Source organism: Trachemys scripta, chromosome 3 (assembly GCF_013100865.1).
Source record: "Trachemys scripta elegans isolate TJP31775 chromosome 3, CAS_Tse_1.0, whole genome shotgun sequence".
Taxonomy (NCBI): Eukaryota; Metazoa; Chordata; order Testudines; family Emydidae; genus Trachemys; species Trachemys scripta.
This window is the reverse complement of record NC_048300.1, coordinates 199458360-199483729: the sequence shown is the minus strand read 5'-3', so window position 1 is coordinate 199483729 and position 25370 is coordinate 199458360. Positions and strand designations below refer to the sequence as shown.

General features: G+C 62.2%; 1 protein-coding gene across 1 annotated transcript; it reads left to right on the top strand.

Annotated features, from left to right (window-relative positions):
* Positions 1-135: 135 nt before the first annotated feature.
* On the top strand, positions 136-20924 carry GAREM2 (GRB2 associated regulator of MAPK1 subtype 2; the record flags this gene model as incomplete). The annotated part of the gene is given in 5 exon segments (XM_034763884.1): positions 136-268; positions 12729-12859; positions 13747-14886; positions 17065-17228; positions 18588-20924. Coding segments are annotated over 5 exon segments (2526 nt in total), but the record flags the coding sequence as incomplete, so codon positions are not given.
* Between the last annotated feature and the right edge of the window lie 4446 nt (positions 20925-25370).

Below are 25370 nucleotides of genomic sequence, written 5' to 3'. Positions count from 1 at the left end.
GTTGGGGGAGGGGATCAGGCTGGCCCGGGGCGCTCAGGGCTGGCTGTGTCGGAGGCGCAGAGAGGTGCGGGGGGGAGGGGATCAGGCCGGTCTCCAGTGCTCAGGGCTCTCCCTGTCCCCGCTGCAGGAGAGTACGTGGAGGGGGTGAGTGAGCAGGACGTGCTCCTCATTCACTCCTGCCGCCAGTGGACCACGGTGACGGCCCACAGCCTGGAGGAGGGGCACTACGTCATCGGGCCCAAGATCGACATCCCGCTGCAGTACCCAGGTACCGGGGACATCGGGGGGAGGGGCTGGGGCTTCTCACCTGGGCGGTGTCCGAGCTCTGCGGGCAGCCCAGCGTCCCCGCTTCCCAGAGGCACAGACGGGGCGGTGGCTCCAGTGGCTCCAGGATGTGGTGGTGGCTCCGGTGGCCCCGGGACGTGGCGGTGGCTCTGGGAGCTCTGGGACGTAGCGGTGGCTCTGGGGACTCCGGGATGTAGCGGTGGCTCCGGGGGCTCTGGGACGTGGCAGTGGCTCCGGGACGTGGTGGTGGCTCCGATGGCCCTGGGACGTGGCGGTGGCTCTGGGAGCTCTGGGACGTAGTGGTGGCTCCGGGGACTCCGGGATGTGGCAGTGGCTCCGGGGGCTCTGGGACGGGTGGTGGCTCCGTGGGCTCAGGGACGGGCCGGCATCTCGTTCTCACCACTGCTGCAGGATGACCCCAGCTGTGTTTGCCCTGGGATCCCTTTAACATCCCATTGCCTGGCCCCACGGGTCACAGCCAGCCCTGTGGGAACCAATGGGGGCGGGAGTGAGCCTGCCATGACCTGACCTCGTCTGGGTGCCCGCCCGCCCACCTGCTGCCCGTAGCGGGTGTTGCCGACCGGAGGGACGCGTGTCTGGCTCAGGGTGATTGGTGCCGCTGGTGGAGATTTCCCTGCTAGCTCAGAGGGATGTTTGACGAGGTTCGGGTTTATTAGCTGTCCATGCCCGGGGTCCCTCCTGTGGCCCCAGCACGGCACGGCTCCCAGTCCCCTCTGCGTGAGAACGGACACATTTCTCTGCCCTTGTCTCTCCCACTGGCTTCCCCCTTGGGGGGCGCAGCTGGGAACGCTCAGGTTGGATCCCAGCTTGGGGTTCCCGGGCGAGGGTCCCAGCCCCACCGGCCCCTCCATGCCCCTGGGAGTTGCGCTCAAGCAGTTGGGCTTTGGTGTAAGGCCCTGGGCACAGCCTGGTGCATCCCTGGCTGCTGGGTGCAGAGCTCGCAGCCCTGCCCTGCCCCGTGGCTGGGGGGGCCACTCCCACGCCCCCCGAACACCAGACGTTCCGGTACTCTGGGAACAGTGAGACCCAGCCCCCACCGGTGTGACCTCGCATGCACTGTACGGGCAGGGTGGGGCGCTCTTCAAAGTGGTGTCCCCCACCCCATGCCGGACAGGATCCGGGGAAGCCCGTGCGTGTGAAGTGAGAGCTTGTGATGCTAATGGTTTCTGCGCCCCACTGCCTCTCCGTGCCAGGGCTGGTTGCTGGCCGGGCCCGGTGGGCTGTGCACAGGGGCACGTCCGTGTGGAGCAGCCCAGTTCCCTTGGGCAGTGGACTTGCCAGCTGGGGAATCAAGCTGGGAACAAGTTGCTCTGTCCATGTTTGGGGCTTGCGCCCAGAGCTGGACGCAGGGAGCCCAGGTCCCCCCCTCGCTTGGTTCTTCAGTCTCTTTCTCTCCTTCCATTGTTTCCCTCCTGTGCTGTCCTAGTATTAACCCTGAACGTCCCTTCATCTCCAGGAGGTGGGTGGGCTCCAGGACTAGCTAGGCTTCGCTCTCCCGGTTGGGTCCTGCTAGCCGGCTCCCAGGCCCTAGCGAGGGCGAGGGGCCGCGGCTCCCTTTCTCCTGCGTGCAGCTTGCCCGGCTTCCACCGGGGCTGAGTGCGGCCCCTCGGGGAGTGGCAGCGTCCCAGGGCCTGAGCCCGTCACAAGTGATGGGGCGTCGCATGGTTCACTGGAGCCACGGGACTTCCCGGAGGGGCCCTGGGGAGCTCCGAGAGGAACCAGTGGCTCCGTGAGGGGCGAAAGGTAACCTGGGTGGGGAGCCCAGGTGAGTCAGAGGTCAGGGGTCGTACAGGAGAGACGGCGCCAGGCCGGTGCGTGGCTCAGCTCCTTGGGCAGATGGTGTATGCGGGGGGGAGGGATGGGCCCGGCACTGAGTTCATTGCAGCCGCCGTGGCGAGCACTCTGATGCCCGCGCTAAGTGCATCCCCGCTGGTAATGAGTCCTGCTGATAAATAACTAATGGGCCGTGGAGGCTGGGGGCGGGGGCGGGGGAATCACTGGTTCCAGGAGTAGACGTGGGGAGGGGGAGCCTGAGAAACGTGTTAACCTGCTTTACTGGGCTCATAGGAGAGCGGCGGTGGCTCCAAACTGGGCCCAGCCGCAGCCAAAGGGCCCGCAGCGCCTCCTGGGGCAGCCCATGGGGCTGGGTTCCTGCACCCTGCAAAGGCTCATGGGATTGTTTGGTCAGGTTACATGTTTGTGAAGTTCAGTAGTTTGGGCCAGGCCAAGTGGGAGTGGGTGACCCCCCCACCCCGACAGAACTAACGCCCCTAATGCAGCCTGCAGCCTCCCTGGTTAGCGCAGCCCTGGGCTCCCCCCAGCTCTGCCGGTGTCCCCACTCCTGGCCTGCAGCCCCCTGGCTAGCCCAGTCCTGGGCTCCCCCCAGCTCTGCCAGTGCCCCTCAGTCCCGACCGACAGCCCCCTGCTAGCCCAGTCCTGGGCTCCCCCCAGCTCTGCCAGTGCCCCTCAGTCCTGACCGACAGCCCCCTGCTAGCCCAGTCCTGGGCTCCCCCCAGCTCTGCCGGTGCCCCTCAGTCCTGACCGACAGCCCCCTGCTAGCCCAGTCCTGGGCTCCCCCCAGCTCTGCCGGTGCCCCTCAGTCCCGACCGACAGCCCCCTGCTAGCCCAGTCCTGGGCTCCCCCCAGCTCTGCCAGTGCCCCTCATTCCTGACCGACAGCCCTCTGCTAGCCCAGTCCTGGGCTCCACCCAGCTCTGCCAGTGCCCCTCATTCCTGACCGACAGCCCTCTGCTAGCCCAGTCCTGGGCTCCCCGCAGCTCTGCTGGTGCCCCTCAGTCCTAACCTGCAGCCCCCCGGCTATCCCAGCCCGGGGTTCCCCACACCAACTCCCAGCTCAGCTGGTGCCCCTCAATCCTGCCTCCTGCTATCCCAATCATGGGCTCCCCCAGGTCTATTTATGCCCCCGACACACATCCTGCTACCTCCCCAGCCCTCCAGAGCTCAGCCGATGCCCTTCCTTACTGATGCCCACAGCTTCCCCGCGCTAGTCCAGTCCTGGGCTGTCCCAATACCCCTCCCCATAACTGGCTGCATCTCTGCTATTCCAGCCCTGGACATCCCCCCAACTCTGCTGGCGCCCCTTATTTCAAACCTGCAGCCTCCCTCATCACTGCAGTACTAGCCAACCGCCTGCTCTTGTCCAGTGCTCCCCAGTCTCCTTCGCCACTCCCCAGTGATTGGTTCCCCAGGCAGCTAAAAGCCCCGGACACGTCATTCTCTGCCTTCCCTCGGTGAACGTAATTACTGAGTGCCAGGCTGTGGTCTCGCCCGTATCACCGTACCTGGTGAGATACAGCGCTGGCAATGGCGACACCCACTGCAGCCCTCGGGGCAGCGGGGCAGCGTCACCGACGTTAGAGGACACTGCACTGAGTCTGGGCCCCTGAGGGACACATGCTGCCCCCTGGGTGCACCTACCAGGCACGTGGTCCATGAGCTGATCTCTCCAGGCTGAGTAAAAGTCGACAGCAAGCGACACTCCTTGGGCATGACTGGGGGCGGGAGAGAGCAGCCGTGGGCGGGGCTAGACCTAGATGTGGGAGGAGCCCCTCACTGTTCCCCATCGCACCTCTCCTTAGGCCTCTCCTCTGCCAACAGACCTACAGAACCTGGGATGATGGGCGGGGCAGCCGGTGAGCCGAGACCACGGCCCCTCCTTCCGGCCCACGTTGTCCCCCCTTGGTCTGCCTTCGGTTGTCAGCGCTTTGCGGGCAGCGACCGGCATTTTGTTCCGTGTCTGTGCCGTGCCCAGCACAACAGGACCCAGTCCTGTAATCACCGAGCCTCAGCGGGGGCCAGTCAGCACAACTCTGCGCTCCGTAGAGTGACACTGAGTGAGCCCAGCTGCCGAGCTGGTCCTAGGGGGCCATGCTCCAGGGCTGGAGGGGGAGGCTCTGGGGCACCGCATGTACCTGGGTGCTGGCGGGGCCTTGGCCCGTAGGTCTGCAATGCTGCTCCCTGCAGGGCAGCGGGCCCGTGACTCTGCGGCTGGTGGTTGGGAGTGGGAAGCGCTCTGCGGAATAAGGCCGCCCCTTGCTCTCTCCCGTTCCCTTGCATGGAGCGTGGCTCGGACCTGGGCGGGCGTCCCTGGTCCAGGCACTCGGAGTCGCTCTCCTTTGAAAGAGCTCTGAATCTCAAACACCCCGGGGCGAGCAGGACATGGCGCCGTTACGGGGCCGACCGCTGAGGGTGAAACTGGAGGAGTCCAGGGAGCTCCTGGGTTTATGCCAAACACAGCGACAGCAGGATCCGGGCTGCAGGGCCGCCAGCTCAGCCCCGTCGGCCGCTGCGCGTGGAACAGCGGCAGCAGTGTCTCCGGGAAGCAACGTTACCAGAGCCGCATGAGCACCACAAGAGCAGGGCTTATGGGTTTCAGGCCAGACGCTCTCTCTGCACCGCGACCTCCCCAGAGGCAGCGCGGCACAGTGGGCGGACGCTAGGGTGGGTTCCCTTCCACGCTGTGCCTGTGAACTCACCGGCTGACATCGATGGACCTATCCTCCATGAACTTATCTAGTTCTTTTTTGAACCATGTTTTAGTCTTGGCTTTCACGACATCCTCTGGCAAGGAGTTCCACAGGTTGACTGTGCATTGTGTGAAGATATACTTCCTTTTGTTTGTTTTAACCCTGATGCCTATTCATTTCATTGGGTGACCCCTGGTTCTTGTGTTATGAGGAGTAAATAACACTTCCTTAGTTACTTTTTCCACATCAGTCATGATTTTATAGACCTCTATCCTATCCTCCCTAAATTGTCTCTTTTCCAAGCTGAAAAGTCCCGGTCTTATTAATCCCTCTTCATACAGCAGCCATTCCATACCCCTAATCATTTTTGTTGCCCTTTTCTGAACCTTTTCCAAGTCCAATATATCTTTTTTGAGATGGGGCGAGTACATCTGCACGCAGTATTCAAGATGAGGGTGTACCATGGATTTATATAGAGGCAATATGATATTTTCTGTCCTATTATCTATCCTTTCTTAATTATTCCCAGCATTCTGTTCGCTTTTTTGACTATCGCTGCACATTGAGTGGATGTTTTCAGAGAACTATCCACAGTGACTCCAGGATCTCAATCTTGAGTGGTAACAGCTAATTTAGATCCCATCATTTTATATGTAAAGTTGGGATTATGTTTTCCAATGTGCATTACTTTGCATTGATCAACATTGAATTTCATCTTACAGTTTTGTAAGATCCTTTTGTAGCTCTTCGCAGTCTGCCTGGGACTTAACTATCTTGAGTAGTTTTATATCATCTGCAAATTTTGCCACCTCACTGTTTACCCCTTTTCCCAGATCATTGATGAATATGTTGAATAGGACTGGTCCCAGTACAGACCCCTGGGGGACACCACTATTTACCTCTCTCCATTCTGAAAACTGACCATTTATTCCTACCCTTTGTTTCCTATCTTTTAACCAGTTACCGATCCATGAGAGAACCTTCCCTCTTAGCCCATGGCAGCTTACTGTGCTTAAGAACCTTTGGTGAGGGACCTTGTCAAAGGCTTTCTGAAAGTCCAAGTTCCCTATATCCACGGGTGACACATGCACGCACTGTCCAGCTGGCCAATTCCATGCGTGGCTCCGGGGGCCAAAGCACAAGGGAACAGGATTCTTTGCAGGCGTGGAACGGACGCCCCTGGGTGCACCTGGAACCGCTCCCGTCCCTTTGTGCAGGTGGGACGTGCTTGCCTTCCATCTGCACGCACAAGAGTGGGGGTGGGGCGTTTGTGCTTCCAGCTACAGCCCGGCCTCCAGCCCCTTCTCACTAACATCCGTCTTTATTGATCTGATTGATTTGCTCAGTGCCTGGGATGCGCTTCTCGCCGTGTGGGTCTCATCATTCCAACCCCATTGACCGGAACACGCCGCTGTCAGCCAACGGGAGCGCAGGAAGCGCCAGCGGTCACAGTGCCGGCCGAGCTGACAGGCTGCACTCGGGGCCTGCCAGATCAAGGCAAGGGGATTCCAGAGAGAAGAGCCCCTGCCCCTGCCCCACAGCAGCCCCAGACGGGCCCAGCTGTCAGGATGGGACGTGGGCAGGAAGAAGCGTTCCCTTCCCCTGCTTGCGACCAGGAGGAGGGTGATTAGCTAGTGCGAGGAGACCGAAGTGTCACCTCTCCTCAGGGCTTGTCGTAACATGGAGGGGTTTGCCCTCTCTGGGCCCTTCGCCGACATGTGGTCCTGGCTCTGTCCCTCGGGAGGCTGGCTGGTCAGTATCATTCCCCCGATTTACAGATGGAGAAACTGAGGGTGAATTGGAGACTTGCCCAAGGTCACCCAGCGAGTCGGTGTCAGAGCAGTCATTAGATCTGGGGTGCTTCCGACTGCCCGTCCTTTGCCCTTACCAGGGCTCCTCACTTGGGTCAGCAGAAGGGTTTGAACCTGGGCTCTTCGGTGCTACAGGCAGGACTGTCGACTGCTTGAACTCAAGGGCTGGCTCGGTAGCAGACGCTTGTCTCCCTGCGTGGCCTGGGCACTAGAACAGTGGGTGATGAGGTGCATCAGACCTCGCTGGTCCTTAGAACGCGAACCTCCCCTGTGGATGGTTCTTCTCTTCAGTCCTGCAAATGCCTTTGGGCTCGTGATGTTCTCCTCTGTCAGACGTGTAACCTCGAATGTACGTGCTCCTCCGAGCCTGAAAGCTCACCCCTTGCTAGGGAACTCCGTCTAACCAGGTAAAAACCTCACCTGTCTCTCTTCTTCCTTTCAGGAAAGAGGAGAAAATCCTGGGCGATCGCTGGGCATTTTATAGACAGATTTGACAGCTGTTTTCTATTGACTTGGGGTTGTGGGCTATCCATGAAAGGGGTCTCTTCTCAGAGAAGTTATCGAGGTTTATAAGGGGGTTGGTGTAACATGGTGTTTGTAGGATTGGGGCAACTTTGCTTTATAACATTTAGGACAGCTCAGTTTGGCCTTTTCTCTTCTCCCAGCCTGGTGTGGGGTTCTTTTTGCGGTGGAGCTCCCAGCGTGACATTCTGCTACAAAGGACGCTGGGAAAGCAACAACAATGAAAACGTTCGCTAATCAAATGCATCCCAGAGGGGCTTGGTTTGTAGGCAAAGGAGAGTAAAGCGGCCGGGAGAGCTCTTCAATAATTCATCATTCCTCAAACGTGCAAATCCGGCGCCTGAGTTTCTGAGCGCTTTCCACCCCTGGCTACGAGGGAAATGCATGCGTTCCTTCACAGATGTGGCCACTCCCACTCCCCCAGAGGCCCGCCCACTTATTTTGACTCCTCTCCCATAGGCGCATCTTGCTGTTGCAGTGAAAGTTAATGGCAGCGCAGAGGGCGACGTAGCAAAATAATTTGCAGATGATACAAAACTACTCAAGATAGTTAAGTCCCAGGCAGACTGTGAAGAGCTACAAAAGGGTCTCACAAAACTGGGCGACTGGGCAACAAAATGGCAGATGAAATTCAATGTTGATCAATGCAAAGTAATGTACATTGGAAAACAGAATCCCAATTCTACATATACAGTGATGAGGTCTAAATTAGCTGTTACCACTCGAGAGAGATCTCGGAGTCACTGTGGATAGTTCTCTGAAACTAGGGTGACCACATTTCCTTAGGCTGAATACAGGACACCTGGTAAAATTACCCGTATTCAAGTGAGTTCAGCGGCAATCAATCAGAACTGTGCAGGACAAACGTCCAAATTAACATCCAGTTGACTGAGCCCCTGTTAAAAAGAAATACTGTGGAGTTGGATTCTTTTTATTTACCTTCTTATCTTTAAGGCTTTAGGGTTCACACCAGGTGGGGTGACACCCTCCCCCCCACACACAGGGAGAGGTGACACACACACACACACTCCCATACATCTCTCTCACATGGGGGGTAACCGACCGACCCAACACTCCCTGCCTGGCGCTCTCCGCCCTCCATGCCTGGCTGGGAACATTGGGAATCATTAAGAAAGGGATAGATAAAAACACAGAAAATATCATATTGCCTCTATACAAATCCATGGTACACCTACAGCTTGAATACTGTGTGCAGATGTGGTCGCCCCATCTCAAAAAGATCTATTGGAATTGGAAAAGATTCAGAAAAGGGCAACAAAAATGATTAGGGGTATGGAACAGCTGCTGTATGAGGAGGGATTAATAAGACTGGGATTTTTCAGCTTGGAAAAGAGACAATTTAGGGAGGATATGATCGAGGTCTATACATCATGACTGGTGTGGAGAAAGTAACTAAGAAAGTGTTATTTACTTCTTCTCATAACACAAGAACTAGGGGTCACCCAATGAAATTAATAGGCAGCAGGTTTAAAACAAGCAAAAGGAAGTATTTCTTTACACAGCACCCAGTCAACCTGTGGAACTCCTTGACAGAGGATGTTGTGAAGGCCAAGACTAGAACAGGGTTCAAAAAAGAACTTGGATAAGTTCATGGAGGCTAGGTCCATCAGTGGCTATTAGCCAGGATACGCAGGGATGGTGTCTCTAGCCTCTGTTTGCCAGAAGCTGGGAATGGGTGACAGGGGATGGATCACTTGATGATTCCCTGTTCTGTTCATTCCCTCTGGGACACCTGGTATTGGTCACTGCCAGCAGACAGGATACTGGGCTAAATGGATCTTTGGTCTGACCCAGTCTGGCCGTTCTTATGCTCTTATAGATTCCTTGGTGTGTTCGGGGTGTCTACTGGATCAGTGGAGGTAAGTGGGGTGATCAAGGGGTTTCTTGTATGCAGTCATTTGTAGGGTTCCACTGATGAAGCTGATTGTGGTGTCCAAGAAGTTGATGCTGGTGCGGGATTGTTCTAGAAAGACTTTGATGGATGGGTGGTGGTTGTTGAAGTTGCGGTGAAAGTCTACGAGGGAGTTTGGGTCGTCTGTCCAGAGGGTGAAAATATCATCGATGTATCTCAGGTACATTGTTGGTTGTGTTGTGCATTTTTATAGACCTTCTTCCTCAAGGTGGCCCATGGAGAGGATGGAATATTGAGGAGTCATCTCAGTACCCACGGCTGTTCCCATGGTTTGGACAAAGTGTTTGTTGTTAAATTGTTGTTAATCTGACGAGGTTCAACAAGGACAAGTGCAGAGTCCTGCACTTAGGATGGAAGAATCCCATGCATTGCTACAGACTAGGGACCGACTGGCTAGGCAGCAGTTCTGCAGAAAAGGACCTAGGGATTACAGTGGACAAGAAGCTGGATATGAGTTAACAGCGTGCCCTTGTTGCCAAGAAGGCTAACGGCATTTTGGGCTGTATAAGTAGGGGCATTGCCAGCAGATCGAGGGACGTGATCATTCTCCTCTATTCAGCATTGGTGAGGCCTCATCTGGAGTACTGTGTCCAGTTTTGGGCCCCCCACTACAAGAAGGATGTGGAAAAATTGGAAAGAGTCCAGCGGAGGGCAACAAAAATGATTAGGGGGCTGGAGCACATGACTTATGAGGAGAGGCTGAGGGAACTGGGATTGTTTAGTCTGCAGAAGAGAAGAATGAGGGGGGATTTGATAGCTGCTTTCAACTACCTGAAAGGGGGTTCCAAAGAGGATGGATCTGGACTGTTCTCAGTGGTACCAGATGACAGAACAAGGAGTAATGGTCTCAAGTTGCAGTGGAGGAGATCTAAGTTGGCTATTAGGAAACACTATTTCACTAGGAGGGTGGTGAAGCACTGGAATGGGTTACCTAGGGAGATGGTGGAATCGCCTTCCTTAGAGGTTTTTAAGGTCAGGCTTGACAAAGCCCTGGCTGGGATGATTTAGTTGGGGATTGGTCCTGCTTTGAGCAGAGGGTTGGACTAGATACCTCCTGAGGTCCCTTCCAACACTGATATTCTATGATTCTATGAAATGTGACACCTTTGTGGGTGAGGATGAAATGGGTGAGTTTGGCGATGGATGTGGGGTGGGTTTCCAAGCTTTGTCCATTGTCTTGCAGATATTTGAGGCAGGCAGCAATGAAGGATGTTGGTGTATAGGGAGATGATGTCCATGGTGGTGAGGACGGTGTTCTGAGGGAGGTTGTTAATGTTTTAGAGTTTCTGGAGGAAGTTGGTCGTGTTCTGGAGGAAGTTGGCCCTTTATATGGTGAGTAGTTTCAGGATGGTTTCTCTGAGTCCTGTTCAGTAAGAATTCCGTGGCCAAATATGATGGGTCTGCCGGGGTTCCCTTGTGTATAAATAATAAATAAATAAATAATTTTTTGTATGTATCTTGGAGGGTCCCTGGTGTGGCTTCATGGGGGATGAGGTTGTAGAGTTTTTCTTGGAGTTGTCTGGAGAAGGATTTGATGGTAATTCTAAATTCCTGTGTGAATTGTGATGTGGGATCTCCTGTGAGTTCTTTGTAGCAGGGGGTGTCACAGAGTTCTCTGTTAGCTTCGTTAACGTAGTCATCATGCGTAAGGGCTACAATGGTTCCCCCATGTCTCTAACCTGTACGTGTAACACACTGGTAAAGTGCTGTATCCCTCCACTAGTGGCTGCTCCACATCAAGGGTAACAGCCCACTACTGCTGCCAGCTAAAGGAGTTACTCTGCTGAGCTTCAATGCTGAGGATAAAAGCCTATTACTGCTGCCAGTTAATGGCATTACTGCGTCATACACTACTGCTGCCAGCTAAGGAAGTTAGTGCCTTGGTGCTGAGGGTAACAGCCTACTACTGCTGCCAGTTAAGCAAGCTACTCCGCTGTGCTCTGGTGTAGTAGGTGTGTATGTTACACACACACACAAGTATATATGCTGGAAGTTCTTGCACACTTGTCCCATCAGGAAAGGGAAACCCATCCCCTATGGTTTATTTGACCAGTCATGAAGAAGTAACAGGGCTTAATTTTTTGCCATCAGTGCAGAAAGAGCTCTGAGCCAAATAAGCCCCACAACAAACCAGCTTCTGGAGCCAGTAGGTGCCCAGGGCCGTTTGCAGAGGGTGAGAGGGGCAAAGGGGCCTATACTAGGCCAAGGTAAAGTCCCGCTTCCGCCCAGAGGCCTGGCAAACTCTGGGCCCAGATGAATTCCGATTGGCTCCGTGGGGTTGAGAGCCGGGTGATGCTGGAGAGCAGCGGATCTGCTGGGAATGTGTGTCAGCTTCCCTCGGCCCTGCTCCGGTTTGTGCTGGGCCTGGGGAGCTGCGTCACACGGCTCGGTTCTGTCTAGCCCGCCAGGCGTATGGAAAGTGTGTGTGTGGGGAATACGCCATGGGCCCTTACTTAGTGACATCACCAGAGCTGCAAGTGCCTCTCTGCTCCAGCACAGGCAGAAGGGCTGGGCGGCCCCGGGCTGTCCCTAAACTCCTGGATCTCAGCGGCTCTCCTGGACGGGTGTTAACTCATTAGAAAGGTTCTCAGCTAATCAGAGGAATAACTTTAGCACACACCCCCCTTCCCCCCCCCGATCATGTGGCACTGGGGGGGCAGGGGGGACTGGGAAGCACAGGGGCACTGAGGGGGTAAGGGGGCTGGAGCGGTGTCCCATTGCCCCCTGTTGGCAATGGCTGGGTATTACCATGCCTGGCTGCGGAAGGGGGCTGACCTCAGGTCTGTGGGAAGTGAGCCCTGGGGACGTCGCCTTTGCTGAGCAGGAAGCGCTTGGCCGTGGCCCATTGATCCAGCCGGCCCTCCCTCTGCTCAGGGATTTCCTGCTCTCTCGCCACGCCATGCCGGGGGGAGGTGGCTTTCCCGTAAGCCAGCTGGCCTCATCTCTGTCTGCCCCCTTCCCTCTGGCCAGGAGGGTGCCAGGGAGGAGAGGGAAAAGGCTGGGCGGGAGTCAGTGGGCTTCGCTGGTATAATGATAAAAATCATGGGACAAAATTCGCCATCCTCTCTGGGGTCAATGGAGCTACCCGAGGGATGGGTTTGGCCCCATGGCCCTGCCCTGCCCCATTGGCCCTGTTAGCCTTGGACCTTCCCCCACATCCCAGCTGTGGGCATTCACCTGGTGCCTGCCGAGGGGGGCTGGACAGTTCCTCTTCTCCTGTCATCTCTCTGCAGCTCTTAACAAGCTGGGTCGTGTCCTCCCAGCCCTGGGGGGATCGTGCGAAGGCCGGCCTGGGAACGTGCTCCCAAAGGGCGCTTCCCCATCCGTGAATGTACCCGCCTGGCATCATCCCGGGCACCCTCTGCGCCGCTATTGCAGTGAGCGTGGGTGCTGCAGACCCTAAGGAGGGAGGGAGACCCGGGGCTGCCCCGCGAGTGAAGGCTGGGGCTTCGCATGGATGCCCTGGGCTTGCAGTGTCAGTGGGCAAACATGAGCTCTCCAGGCAGGAATCCGAGCGGCAGAAGCCACAGGCCGTTGCTAGGTGAACCCCTCGACCAAACACACCCAGGGATGGAGCTGGGACTTGCCTGGGGAGGGGGGGAGGCCTTGCAGCGCTGCGCGGGGCTGGGTCTCTTTCCATTAACCGGGGCTTTGCGCTGGGCCGTTGCAGGGAAGTTTAAGCTGCTGGACCAAGACCGGGACGTGCGGGAACCAGTTCAGTATTTCAACAGCGTGGAGGAGGTGGCCAGCAGCTTCCCGGACCGCGTCTTCGTCATGGAGGCCATCACCTTCAGCGTGAAGGTCAGCGCCTGGCCCAGCGCCCGGCCCAGCGCCCACCAGCAGGTGCCCCGGTGCTGGGCTGGCTGGGAGCAGGTCCCTGGGATCTGCCCGGGGCCCAACGCCCTCTGGTCAGCACCGGCTGTGCAGGAGGCCTGTAGGGAGCAGCGCTGGGATCCCGGCATCGGGGAACCGTGGCCTTGGCCCACTCAGCTCAAGGCAGGGGCCTGCTCCGGCGCAGATGACTGGAGAGCCCTGGGCATTTGGTGTCCTGTCCCATGGCACCCAAAGCGCTCGTCTGAGCCACAGACACGGCTGCCCCCTTCTTGGGCCCTGCAGCCCCATTCACCTCTCGGGGCCCCTGTGCTGCCCATCCCCCGTACCTCCCCCCGGTGCCAGCCGCCTCTGCAGCCCCATTCACCTCTCGGGGCCTGTGTGCTGCCCATCCCCCGTGCCCGGTGCCAGCCGCCTCTGCAGCCCCATTCACCCCTCGGGGCCCCTGTGCTGCCCATCCCCCGTGCCCCCCGGTGCCAGCCGCCTCTGCAGCCCCATTCACCCCTCGGGGCCCCTGTGCTGCCCATCCCCCGTGCCCCCCGGTGCCAGCCGCCTCTGCAGCCCCATTCACCCCTCGGGGCCCGTGTGCTGCCCATCCCCCGTGCCCCCCGGTGCCAGCCGCCTCTGCAGCCCCATTCACCCCTCGGGGCCCCTGTGCTGCTTATCCCCCTTGCCCGGTGCCAGCCGCCTCTGCAGCCCCATTCACCCCTCGGGGCCTGTGTGCTGCCCATCCCCCATGCCCCCCAGTGCCAGCCGCCTCTGCAGCCCCATTCACCTCTCGGGGCCCCTGTGCTGCCCAGTTGTCATGCCCCCCCCCCCGGCCCTGTTAACCCGGTGCCTGTGTCCCCCCCCACCAGGTGGTGTCCGGGGAGTTCAGCGAGGACAGCGAGGTCTACAACTTCACGCTGCAGGCGGGCGACGAGCTGACGCTGATGGGCCAGGCCGAGATCCTGTGCGCCAAGGGGGCCAAGGAGAAGTGGCGCCTCCCCACCCTCCTGCGCAAGCTGGGCCGGGCGGGTCCGCCGGGCGGCAAGCCGGTGAAGGGCAAGGTGCCCTGCCTGATCTGCATGAACCACCGCACCAACGAGAGCCTCAGCCTGCCCTTCCAGTGCAAGGGCAGCTTCAGCACCCGCAGCCCGCTGGAGCTGCAGATGCGGGAGGGCGAGCACACCATCCGCAGCATCATCGAGAAGGTGCGGCTGCCCGTCAACGTGGCGGTGCCCGGCCGGCCCCCGCGCAACCCCTACGACCTGCACGCCATCCGCGAGGGGCACTGCTACAAGCTACTCAGCATCCTCTCCAGGACCGTGGTGCTGGGCTGCATCCTGCGCCAGGAGGCCGTGGTGCCCTTCCACGTCCTGCTGCTGAGCGACATGCCGCGCTTCGCCCTGCCCCAGGGGCTGCTCTGGGGCGACCCCCAGCTGGAGAAGCTGGTGCGGGACAGCGCCGCCGTCTGCCAGGAGCGCTTCGACCCCGACGAGTACTCCAAGGCCGTGCGGGAGGCCAAGCCTGACCTGGCGGAGGAGTGCGCCAGCCCCCGGCGCATCCGCCTCTGCCTGCAGGGCTGCGCCCGCGAGGAGCTGGCCCCGGCCTTTCAGCGCCTCTCGCTCTGCATCTATAGCGGGGGCTCGGCCCACGCCCCCGAGGAGCCCCTGGCGGTGCCGGGCGGGCAGCCCCAGCAGCTGCTCCTCCCCCGCCATGAGCGCTCGGCCCCGGCTGACCTCTCCGACTCGGAGCGGGAGTACGTGACGCCCGACTGGGCCGAGCCCGAGTTCAGGACTCAGGAGCCGCTGGAGATCCCCTACGAGGAGCTCTGGACCAACCAGAACCCGGAGAACTTCTCGGAGCCCGGCGGCAACTGGCCGGGGCTGGGCAGCGCCAACAAAGGGCAGCGCGACCTCATGTCCTTCGCCGCCTCCTCTCCGCTGGGCTCCCCGCACCGTCCCACCCTGCCCGGGGAGGAAACGCCGCCTCCTGTCCCGCCCAAATCCGAAGCGGTAAGCGAGCCCTTTGGCTGTCGGAGTTCTGCCACCTCCGTTCGGCCCGCGCCCGGCGCCCCATGGGCAGGGCACCCTCAGCACGAGCCACACCCGGGATCCCCGCGCTAGACACAGAGCCAGGCTGTGCAGCTCGGCCAAGCTCCCCCGGCAAGGCAGAGCCAGGGAGGGACCCAGGAGTCCTGCCCGGCCTCGGGTGCCATGGGTTGGGTGAAATTGTCCTTCAGTCTCTGCATCTTCCCTGCACCCAGCCGCTGACTCCAAACACGAGCTTCGGCCAAAGGAGCTCTCAGCCAAGATGACCCAGGGCCGGGCAGCCGCACGTGACCCAGAACCGCCCAGCTACTGCCAGCAGGGAGTGCACCCAGAGTGATACCCTGCGAGGTCAGACCAGCCCCTGCGCTGGGGAGAAGCGGGGCGGGGAGGGGCAGGGGAATTAGATCCCGTGGGTATGTACAAGGGGGAACCAGGGCTAAAAGCTTGTCACAGCAGAAGGACATGGGGGAGAGGGTGAAGGCCTGGCCGGCCTCGTGCCCCTGTGTAGGCCGATGTGCCCTCACTTCCGCTAGCCGTGGGTTTGCTCCCTTGGCCTCCAGGCTTGGGGCAGAGCAGCCCAGGGGTGGTGGCTGGGAACGTCCTGGCACCGCTAGCCGGCAGCAGGGGCCCGTGCGGAGCTGGTGCTTGGCTCTGGGTTCGTGCTCTCCGCTGAGCCCCGGGGACCCCTGCTCCCGTCCCTGCGACCTGGGGAGAAGCCAGCTAGGCTGGGCTGGGCTCATACTCGGAGCCAGGGACTCTAAAGGGCCCAGCTCTTCTGGGCTTTCCGGGCACAGGCTGGCACAGCCGGGCTGGAAAGCGCCTGGCTCCAGCTCTCTCTACATCCCTGCCCCTCCCCAAGCCCTTGGCTGGTGGCTCTTTGGTGGTGGTGGTGGGGGATTCGTTGCAGTGATGGGAGCACCCCCAGCCCAGCTCCTGCTGGCACACTGCAAATGAACGGAGGCTCTGGGGGGCCGCGGTGAGATTGGCTTGGCTGCCGGTCCCCAGGGGAGCAGACAGGCTGGGGGAGAGAAGCCACATTTCCCAGGGCCAGCAAGCAGAGGATCGCCCTAGACTGTAATCTCTTTGGGGCAGGGCTTGGGTCTGTACAGCTCCGAGCGCGCTGGGGTCCTGGGCCTGGATTAGGGTAATAACCCGGTGGGATTCTAAGGTTATTGCCCAGGTGCTAAGAGATGCTGAAGGAATGACCCCCTCCTGGATTGTCAGCAGGGTTTGAACTCGGGACCTCCATCACCTCTGCCAGTCGGGGGTAAAGAATAAATCTGACAGCTGGTAGCAATAGTAGGCTGCTATCCTGCAGTGGACCAGCCCGTGGGGGTGGATAGGATACACCCCATATTGCCAGTGGGTTACACTGACCTCCCCTGTTTCTATGATTCCTGGCTGTGTGCAGGGGCCGAGGCTGGGCGTGTGATTGGGTGGGGCATGGGGGAGTCTTTGGGGTGAGATGGGAACCCAGGGGCTGGCTCTCTTGTGCCCGTGGTGCCCAGTTTTTCAGTCTTGGGGCAGGATCTGGTCTGTCGTGCGTCTCTGTCTCCCCGATCCCAGTGAAGGGAACCCAGGGGCAGCTCCAGCTCTGCCTCACTCCCGGGGGGCTCCTCGCGCTGGGATGAACACGTTCCGCTGACCGGCACCCGAAGGGAGAGGCAGGGCCCTGCATTAATCTCCGGTGCCGGGGTGGCAGGTGGGCTGTGCCGCTGCCGTCCCCCACATCCATTGCAGCCGCCCCGCCTGTGGGTGCTCTGACACAGATGGGGACAGCTGGGCCCCACGGGAGGAAAAGGGCCGTGTGCCGAGAAACCCAGAGAAAGTTCCTGCCCTCTCCCTCCCCAGCACCGCGCCCTGCGGCCCGTGGGCTGGAAGGATGCAGGAGCAGTCCGGAGGGCGCCGGAGACCTATCCTCCAGGGGGAATTCCTTCCTGGTGCCGAGCGGCGGTGGAGCCGGTATCTAGGTGATAACAAACCTGGCAGCCTGGCACCAAGAAGCCGAGCAAGGCAGGGCCCTGGGGGACGGGGGGAGGCATTTGGGGCAGGGGTCTGAGCACTAACGGGTGCCCAGGGCTCGGGCGGAAGAGTCCATGCTGCTCTCTGCTGTCTCTAGCCCCGGCTCCTCGTGTTTTCCAGGTGAAGGAGGAATGTCGCTTGCTGAACGCACCCCCCGTCCCGCCCCGGGGCAGCCGGCCCCACGCCACCTCCAGCCCACCCGTCCCCCTGCGCTTCCCAAAGCTCCAGCCGGCACATTCGCCCAGTCCCAGCCTCTCGTACTACTCGTCCGGGCTGCACGACGCGTGAGTGAGCACAGGGCCCCCGGGGCCGCGCCGGGGAGGTGCTCGCGGGAGCGGGACAGAAGGCGGCGAGGCAGCGCCCAGGGTGGTGGCTGTGGCTGGAAGTGACAGCTGCCCCCGGGGCTGCGCCGGGGAGGTGCTCGCGGGAGCGGGACAGAAGGCGGCGAGGCAGCGCCCAGGGTGGTGGCTGTGGCTGGAAGTGACAGCTGCCCCCGGGGCGGCGCCGGGGAGGTGCTCCCGGGAGCGGGACAGAAGGCGGCGAGGCAGCGCCCAGGGTGGTGGCTGTGGCTGGAAGTGGCAGCTGCCCCCGGGGCCGCGCCGGGGAGGTGCTCCCGGGAGCGGGACAGAAGGTGGCGGGGCAGCGCCCAGGGTGGTGGCTGCGGCTGGAAGTGGCAGCTTTCACGAGGCCTCGTCAGAGACGCCCTGGGCCCTTTTCACAATAGCAGGGGTGTCAAAGCCTGTCCCCTGGCCAAATTCCAGCCTGGGTCGCCCCTGCCTACATCTCCCCTCTACTGCCCCAGCTCTGAGCCACCTCCTGTCCTGGCCCCCTGGGCGGTGCTGCTGCCGCCTTCCAGCCCAGCGGTGGCTGCATTTCGGTGAGTGGGGCCAGGCGCACCGCCTGGAACTGGGGAAGGGCTTTGGGAAAGGCGGGGGTGGGGGCGGGGGCGAGGCAGGCCCAAGTAACATACAAGCATGAGATGCTATTGATCAAGGGGGAGGGGTTACCTTCTCCTATAGCCCCACCCTCACCCTGGGAGGCCCCGCCCATGCGTGGGGAAGCCAATCACATGAAGGCAGTACCACAGACTCCTATAAATTAGGCATCAACTGGACCTCCTAGGTGCCATCCTGGGGCAGGACTGTTCCCACCCCAATGATCCATCCAGTCCAGCTGGGACCCTCTCTGGGCCCGAGGGCTCTTATCCCTGCCCGGGGAGATGCCCCCACAGCCCCCTAGATCTCACTGGGCCTGGCCCTTCTCTCAACCCCTGCAGCCTCAGCAACCCCCAATGTCTAGGGGACGTGGGGCTGCCCTTAGCCCATTCCCGGATCCGTAGCCGAGCTGGAGAGGTTCGGCTTACCCAGCCCCCATGGTCAGTCCGTCCATCCAGCCCCCGGGGCGGTTTGCCAGCGATGCACTGCTGGGTCCCTAGCGCCCTGCAAAGGGGACGGTGGCAGATGCCCCAGCTGTGGAGTAGCCCAGCGGGTTTCCACCCTGCCCTATGCTCGGACGTGTCGGGACCCGATCCAGGCTGTGGACCCAGCACTCTGGGCGTGCGGATCCGGGCGCTGAGTGAGGCCCATTGAAGACGGAGCAGCCGGCGGCGGTGCCCTGACTGACCCCCTCTCTCTTCCTGGCAGGTCAGGGACGCGGAGCGGGAGCTGCTCACCCTCCCCAGACTCCTACTCCCTCTATTGCTACCCCTGCACCTGGGGCGACTGCAAGGCTGGGGACTCTGCCGGCCGCCAGCTGCCGGGGCCCCTGCCGCCCAGCACCCAGCCCAGCCAGACGTCCTGGTCGGACCCATGGGCCTACACCGACACGGGCCCCAGCGTGGCCAGCGGGCGCTCCACGCCCCTGCTGGGGGGCGACGCCCCCATCAAGACCTACCACAGCTGCCCCCGCCTCAAGGCCCCCCACCCCCAGAAACGCTTTGCCCCTTTTGGGGCCCTGAACCCCTTTGCCAACCCCGCCTACTCGCCCAGCCCCTCCTCCTCCACCGAGTGGCTGGAGGCCCTGGACTGGCAGAAGCCCCCCTCTGCCCCCACGCCGGAGACCTTCGACCCCTTCGAGAGCGCCTCCCCCGAGTCGGAGCACTGCTACAGCCAGGAGGGCCGAGGCGGGGCGGGCGGCGCCTGCCTGGCCCCCCCGCCCCGGCCCCCCAAGAGCCTGGAGACGGAGAGCCTCGTGATCCGCAGCACGGCGCCGCTCTCGCCCACCATCGTGCGCGGGGCCGAGGGCGGCGTCACCCGCGTCTACCTCACGCAGGGCGTCATTGAGGTGCCACCGGCGTCGGCCCCGCGCAGCGGCCCGGGCGAGAGCGCCAGCCACGTGCCCGGCGCGCCCCGGCTGAACGGCGACAGCTCGCCCTGGCAGCCGCCCGCCGACCTGGCGGCGCTGTCCGTGGAGGAGGTGTCCCGCTGCCTGCGCTTCATCGGCCTCGCCGAGGACGTGGTGAGCTTCTTCGCCCGCGAGCGCATCGACGGCAGCATCTTCGTCCAGCTCCCCGAGGAGATCCTCGCCGACGACTTCCGCCTCACCAAGCTGCAGGTCAAGAAGATCATGCAGTTCATCAAGGGCTGGCGGCCCAAGATCTAGCGTGAGGCCTGGCTCGTGGCATGTGGATGTGGGGCCCGGCCCGTGGACGTGAGCCCCTGATCATGGGCCCAGCCCAGGCACGTGGGGCCCGGCTGGTGGGCCTGGCCTGTGGACATGGGACCTGGCTGGTGGGCCCGGCCCGTGGACGTGGAACCCATTTCGTGGACCTAGCCCATGGACGTGGGGCCCGGCTGGTGGGCCCGGCCCATGCACATGGGGCCCTGCTCATGGGCCTGGCCTGTGGACGTGGGGCCTGGCTGGTAGGCCTGGCCTGTTGATGTGGGGCCCAGCGGGTGGATGCAATCTGTGGGGTTGGGGTGGGCCCCCACAGAATGACCCATTCTCTAGGCTGGGCTCTGTGGCTAGACCTGGCTGGTCGGGGTGGGGCCCTGCACAATGACCCAGTCCATGGGTGCCAGGCCCACTCCAGATGTGGGGCCTCCAGTGTGCACAGTCCTGCCCAGGGACCTGGGAGCAGCCCACTGGCACTGGGGCCCCAGCACAGAGCACCCTGAGGTGTGGGGGGGCCCTGCCTACCTGGGCTGCGCACACGAACACATGACCAGCACACGGAGCGGCACACACATGCCCCCCCGCATGTGCCCCTCCACCCCCTGCTGCCCAACCCGCAGCAATCAGGCAGTCGGCGTGGTTTGTACCAGCAAGGCACTCGCACATTGTCCCATCCAGACCCCAGCCACGGGATCATGGGACCGGGACCACGAGGAGCTGGCCTGGTTCCCCTGGGGCCTGGTTCCCCTCCACCCTATTGCTTGAGCTACACACCCCATTACCCCTATGCTTGGGGGGGGGAGGGGTGGATCTCAGGCCCGCCTCCCCCCCGACCCCGATACCATGCTGCCATCCTCCCTCTCTGCCCCGAGCCCTCCCTCCATTCAGCATGTGCCACGACTGCCTCCTGGGGGTGCTGCAGCCCCTAAATCCCCCCCGCATTCAGTGTCTCCCCTGTGTGCCCAGTAGGGCCCCGAGGCAGCGGGTGTTGGGCCCCCCCAGGAGGAGCGGAGTGCGAAGGGGCGTTGGGCTGGAGGGGGCCCGGGAGCCATGAGGGGTCTGGCTGTGGGCACAGAGGGCTGGGGGTAGTGCTGACAGCTGGCTAGCCGGGGGATTGGGCCGCACTGCACCCCAGAGGGGCTAACACAGGGGCTGTCTGCGTGCAGGGCTGGGGTTTGGAGTGCTGGGCTGGATATGCCAGACTCACCCCCTCCCCGCCCCCGAGCACGGGGCCCAGCCCAGACCCAGTGGAGGGGCCAAGCCTTGCCCTGGAGAGCTGACCAGAGGACAGTGCCCGAGCCCCAGGCCCGCCTGCATTTAACCGCGGAGCCTTAACAGAGTTTGCTGCAATTCATTTCCCTGTGTGTTTGGTGGGCTGCTACTCCCCCTCCTCCCTGCCTGTGCTGCCGCGTGGCTGCAGGAAGCCCCCGGAGTGGCTGGGGTAATGGCCGTTGCCCCCAAGAACCGGGCTGCAGCCCAGGCCCCGTCGGGCTCCGTGCAGGGGGCAGGCCGTGCCCGCGGGCAGCACTGCAGGCTGATCTGGGGCTTTACGCTCTGCCTCCCGCCGGCTGGCACCGCAGCCCCCACCGCCCGGGCCCCTTGCTCAGGCAGAGGAGGGGTGCTTGGCCCTGCAGGGTGTGACAGCCTGGGCTGCTGCACCGGGTGCCCCTGCTGGACCCAGCCACTGCGGCCCTGTCCTGGGACTGGGGGCACCTGCCTCACACGCCCCCCAAAGTGGTGCAGGCGCCATGCTGCTTACCCAGCCATTCCGACTGCCCCCCAACCTCCCCTCCCCCCACTGTGCAGCTGCCCCAGCCCGCGGGGGGTCATCGTCCCTCTGTGCAGCACAGCCTCTCACCTCTGCTGCGGAGGCTGCCCGGACAGGAACATGGCAGGGCCCCAGCAGCCGCCTGGCAGCTACCGGGGTGCCCGGAGATCCCGCTAGCACCTTCCGTTCGGGGCAAGCCCCCAGCGCCCGCCCGTGGCTGCAAACCAGCACGGCCTTTTGGACAGCGTCCGAGCCCCAGCGGCCGCGGGCTCCGAGCCGCGTCTTTAACCTGCCACCCACCCCGGCACTGGAACTAAGGACACGGCCCGAACTGCCCTCAGCCCCTGTGCGGGGCACTGCCATTAACTACCCGGGTGTTTAACTCGCCTGCCCCAGGGGCTGGGGTAGTCAGTGGCCTGCGGCTGCTCTCCCCCGACCCCCGAGGAGCTTGGCTCCGGCTGGCTCAGTTCAGGCACTCCGACGCTCACCCCACGTTCGGGTTAACACTGGCTGGCACTGTGCTCTCAGCCCCACCGAGCGGGGCCGGACTTGGGTTTGGTTCTGGTGGTTTAACTTAATCCTTGTGGATTAGTGAAATAAAGATTAAGAAAGGCAGCCCTGGCCCCCGGGGACGGCTCTTTGCAGGGGCGGGAGGGCCTGGGAGCTGGGATGGATGAAAGAAGCTGGTTGGGGGGCAGCTGCATGCCCGTTGCCCCAGCCAGAGGCGGGAGGATGGTGTTACTGCTGCTTCCAACCTTCACCCTGGGCCAGTAGGGACTGAGCCCTGCCCCACTGCGCAGGAGGGGCTGGGCCCGGATCCCTGCGCCCCACCGCACAGGCCCTACGCCAGCAACTGGGCCCGGATCCCTGTGCCCCACCGCACAGGTCCTACACCAGCAGCTGGGCCCGGATCCCTGCGCCCCACTGCACAGGCCCTACACCAGCAACTGGGCCCGGATCCCTGCGCCCCACTGCACAGGCCCTAAGCTCGCAACTGGGCCCGGATCCCTGTGCCCCACTGCACAGGCCCTAAGCTCGCAACTGGGCCCGGATCCCTGTGCCCCACTGCACAGGCCCTATGCCAGCAGCTGGGCCCGGATCCCCGCGCCCCACTGCACAGGCCCTAAGCTCGCAGCTGGGACTGAGGCTGGATCCCTGAACCCCACCGCACGGATCTACGCTAGCAGCTAGGGCCGTATCCCCACATCCCACCGCACAGGCCCTGAGCTCACAGCTGGGGATGGGCCACTCCAGCACCCCAGCCCTGCTCTTTTCAGCACTCGGGAGCTGGGCCCTGGCAGAGGCCGAGGCGGGTTGTGCTAGGGCAGGAATGGACGTGAAACCAGCGCTTGGAGCAGGGGGAGGGTGACATGGAGCAGCCTGCGCCCTCAGCAGCTCCTCTGGGGCAGGCCTGGCCCTAAGACCCCCCTCCCCCACGGCTGCCTTGGAACAGAGCCCGGCTGCCCCTGGGTGACTGTGACACCGCAGGGCGCTGGCTGAGGTCAGATCTCCGCCCGCCGGGGCCGTTCCGGGACATGGGCCCAGGATCAGAACAGCTCCCCAGGGACGTGCCGGCCAGGGCTCCAGGCAGCCACGCTGACACCTGGCTGGGGTCCTCTGCTGAACACAGAGCGGGGCAGCGGTGGGGGAAATGCAGAGTCTGAATTGTAACCCCCTGGCATTAGTCAGTCGCAAGGGGCAGGGGGCTGAAGGGGGCAAGGGAGAGCCCCATGTGCACCGCCCCGTTCATGGCTCCCCCAAGCACCCAGCGACAACAGCTGCCCCACAGGACAAGATTGCTTCAGCTTCCCGCCCAGGGCAGCTCCAGCCATGGCCACCGCAGCCAAGGAGCAGGGCCGAGGCCGTGGCCAGCAGCGGGGGGTTCCAGGTGGGGGGCGCTGATCATGCCTGTAGCTGGGGGAAGGCTCAGCGGGACGAGAGACAGGCTCAAGGCCCCGCAGGCAGAGCAGCACGGACAGCAGGGCCACCACCTCCAACTGCAAAACCGGGGCACGTGCAGAAGCTGCCTCACCTCTTCTTTCTGGGGCCCCACCCTCTGCTCCGCCTCTTCTCCCGGGCCAGGTCAGAAGCCAGACCACGGTAAGAGCTGCCCAGGGAACCCAGGCTGCCGTGGGGAGCCCCAGCCCTTCCACCTGCCCTGCGTAGGGGGCCTGAGCAAAGCCTGTGGCCCGTGTTCCTGCCCCCTGGACTGCGCCCCCCAGGGCAGGTGGAGGGTCCGGTTCCAGCTTCCAGCCTGGCCAGGGCCTCACGAGGAAGAGAAGCAGGGGTGGAGCCTGATGGGAAGGGGGGGGGGGCTTACGCCCACCCCCAGGCTGGTACCACCCCTAGCCCATGGGCCAGCACAGAGCAGTGCCACAGGGACTCGGACAAATGCTGTCCTGAGTCACTCAGCCTGGGAGCGGGACATGCACTGGGGATGGGTGTGAGCCTAGCTGAGAGGTGGGGCTAGACCTGCCCCACGTGCTGCCCCCCCGGGCTGACAGGGGTCCGGGCTATGGTGAGTGACCACAGGGTAATGGGTGTTGGGCTGCTCCAACCTTCCCCAGCAAAGGCGGGAGACTAGGCCCAGAGGAGACAGCCCGCTGCTGCCAGGCGGGAGGGGAGGGCAGAGAACGGTGCCTTCAGCCTGGGGCAGGGCACGCTCCAGCAGTAGGGGTCAGCCAAGGCTTTGGGGGCTGCTGTGTAGACGAGACGTGAGCTCCCTGAACAGCTGAAGCAAGGCTCCCACCGGCCCTTGGGGGAGAGCCGGACACCTCCTGCAAACATGGGGGCACAGGCAGCCATGGGTTGGATGCCACGGGAGCGACTGGTCCTAGCCCTCTGGGGTGAGGCCTGCACCACAGGGAGGGGAGCCAGCAGCCCCTGGATCTAGGCACTTCCACAGCCTCATTGCCCACAGCTGTACCTCTAAGCACACGGCCGTGGGCAAGGGCCCCGCTTCCCACCAGAGCTGGCTCCACGCTGGCAGCTGTGAGCGACACCAGCCACACCTGAGAGCCGAGCCCCTGGCCGTGGTGCTGGAACCAGGCAGGCAGCTGGAGAGGAGAGTCGCTGGGCCCTCCAGGGGGCAGAGCTCGGATGCGTACCACGAGACCCATGGAAAGCCCCCGGCCTGGCGAATGGAAACACCATCAGGAGCTGGGCAGCCCCCGGCCAGGCCTGGAGCAGGGGGTCGAACTAGGGCAGGTGGCCAGACCTGAACTGAGGAAACTTAGAGCAAGAGGGAACGTTTGCTTAAAGGGCAGGTGGGAGGCTCCAGGGGACACAAGGCGCAGTGAGGGCTGGATAGCTCCGGGGGTGTAGGGGGGTCTCCAGGGGACAAGGCACAGCAGGGCCAGGGCTAGGTAACTCCGGGGTGGGATGGGGGTCTCCAGGTTCCCAGGGGACAAAAGGCACAGCAGAGCAAGGGTGAGGCAGCTCGGGGGGGGGGGGGGGGCCCCCGGGCCCCCAGGGGACACAAGGCGCAGCAGAGCAAGGGGGGGGTAGCTCGGGGGGGGCTCTGTTTTCACCCCAGTAACAGGCAGAGGAGCAGGGGCAACATCCAAACAGCTCCTGCTGAGGGCGGTGGGAGCTGCAGCAGGCCAAGGAAGCACAAGCAGCAGGCTGTTGGGGGGAGGGGAAGGGGCCAGCCTGCTCTCTGTGACAGGTGCACAGAGATTTAAAGCCTTTTAGTTTAAAATTAGTTCTCCCCGTGGCAGCCCTTCCTGGCCTTCAGGGGATGGATCTGCAATTACAGGAGGCTCCATCTGCCACTCTAACCCTAATGGGTCAGGGCAGCCAGGAGCCGGAGGCTCTGAACTATTGACTGACACCCGAGGTGACTGAATGGGCTGTTCTCTCCCCCCCCCCCCCCATCTCCATTAACACCAGGCCCCCCTTTGTCAGCAAACCGCCACAGAAAGCAGGTTGTCCCATACGGCCAGACACGCTGGAGGAGTCACCGAGTGCTTTATTTCCACCCCTGAAAGGCTCCAGCCCTCGGCACGGGAAGGCCCGAGACAGGATTAAGCAGGGAGAGGCCAGA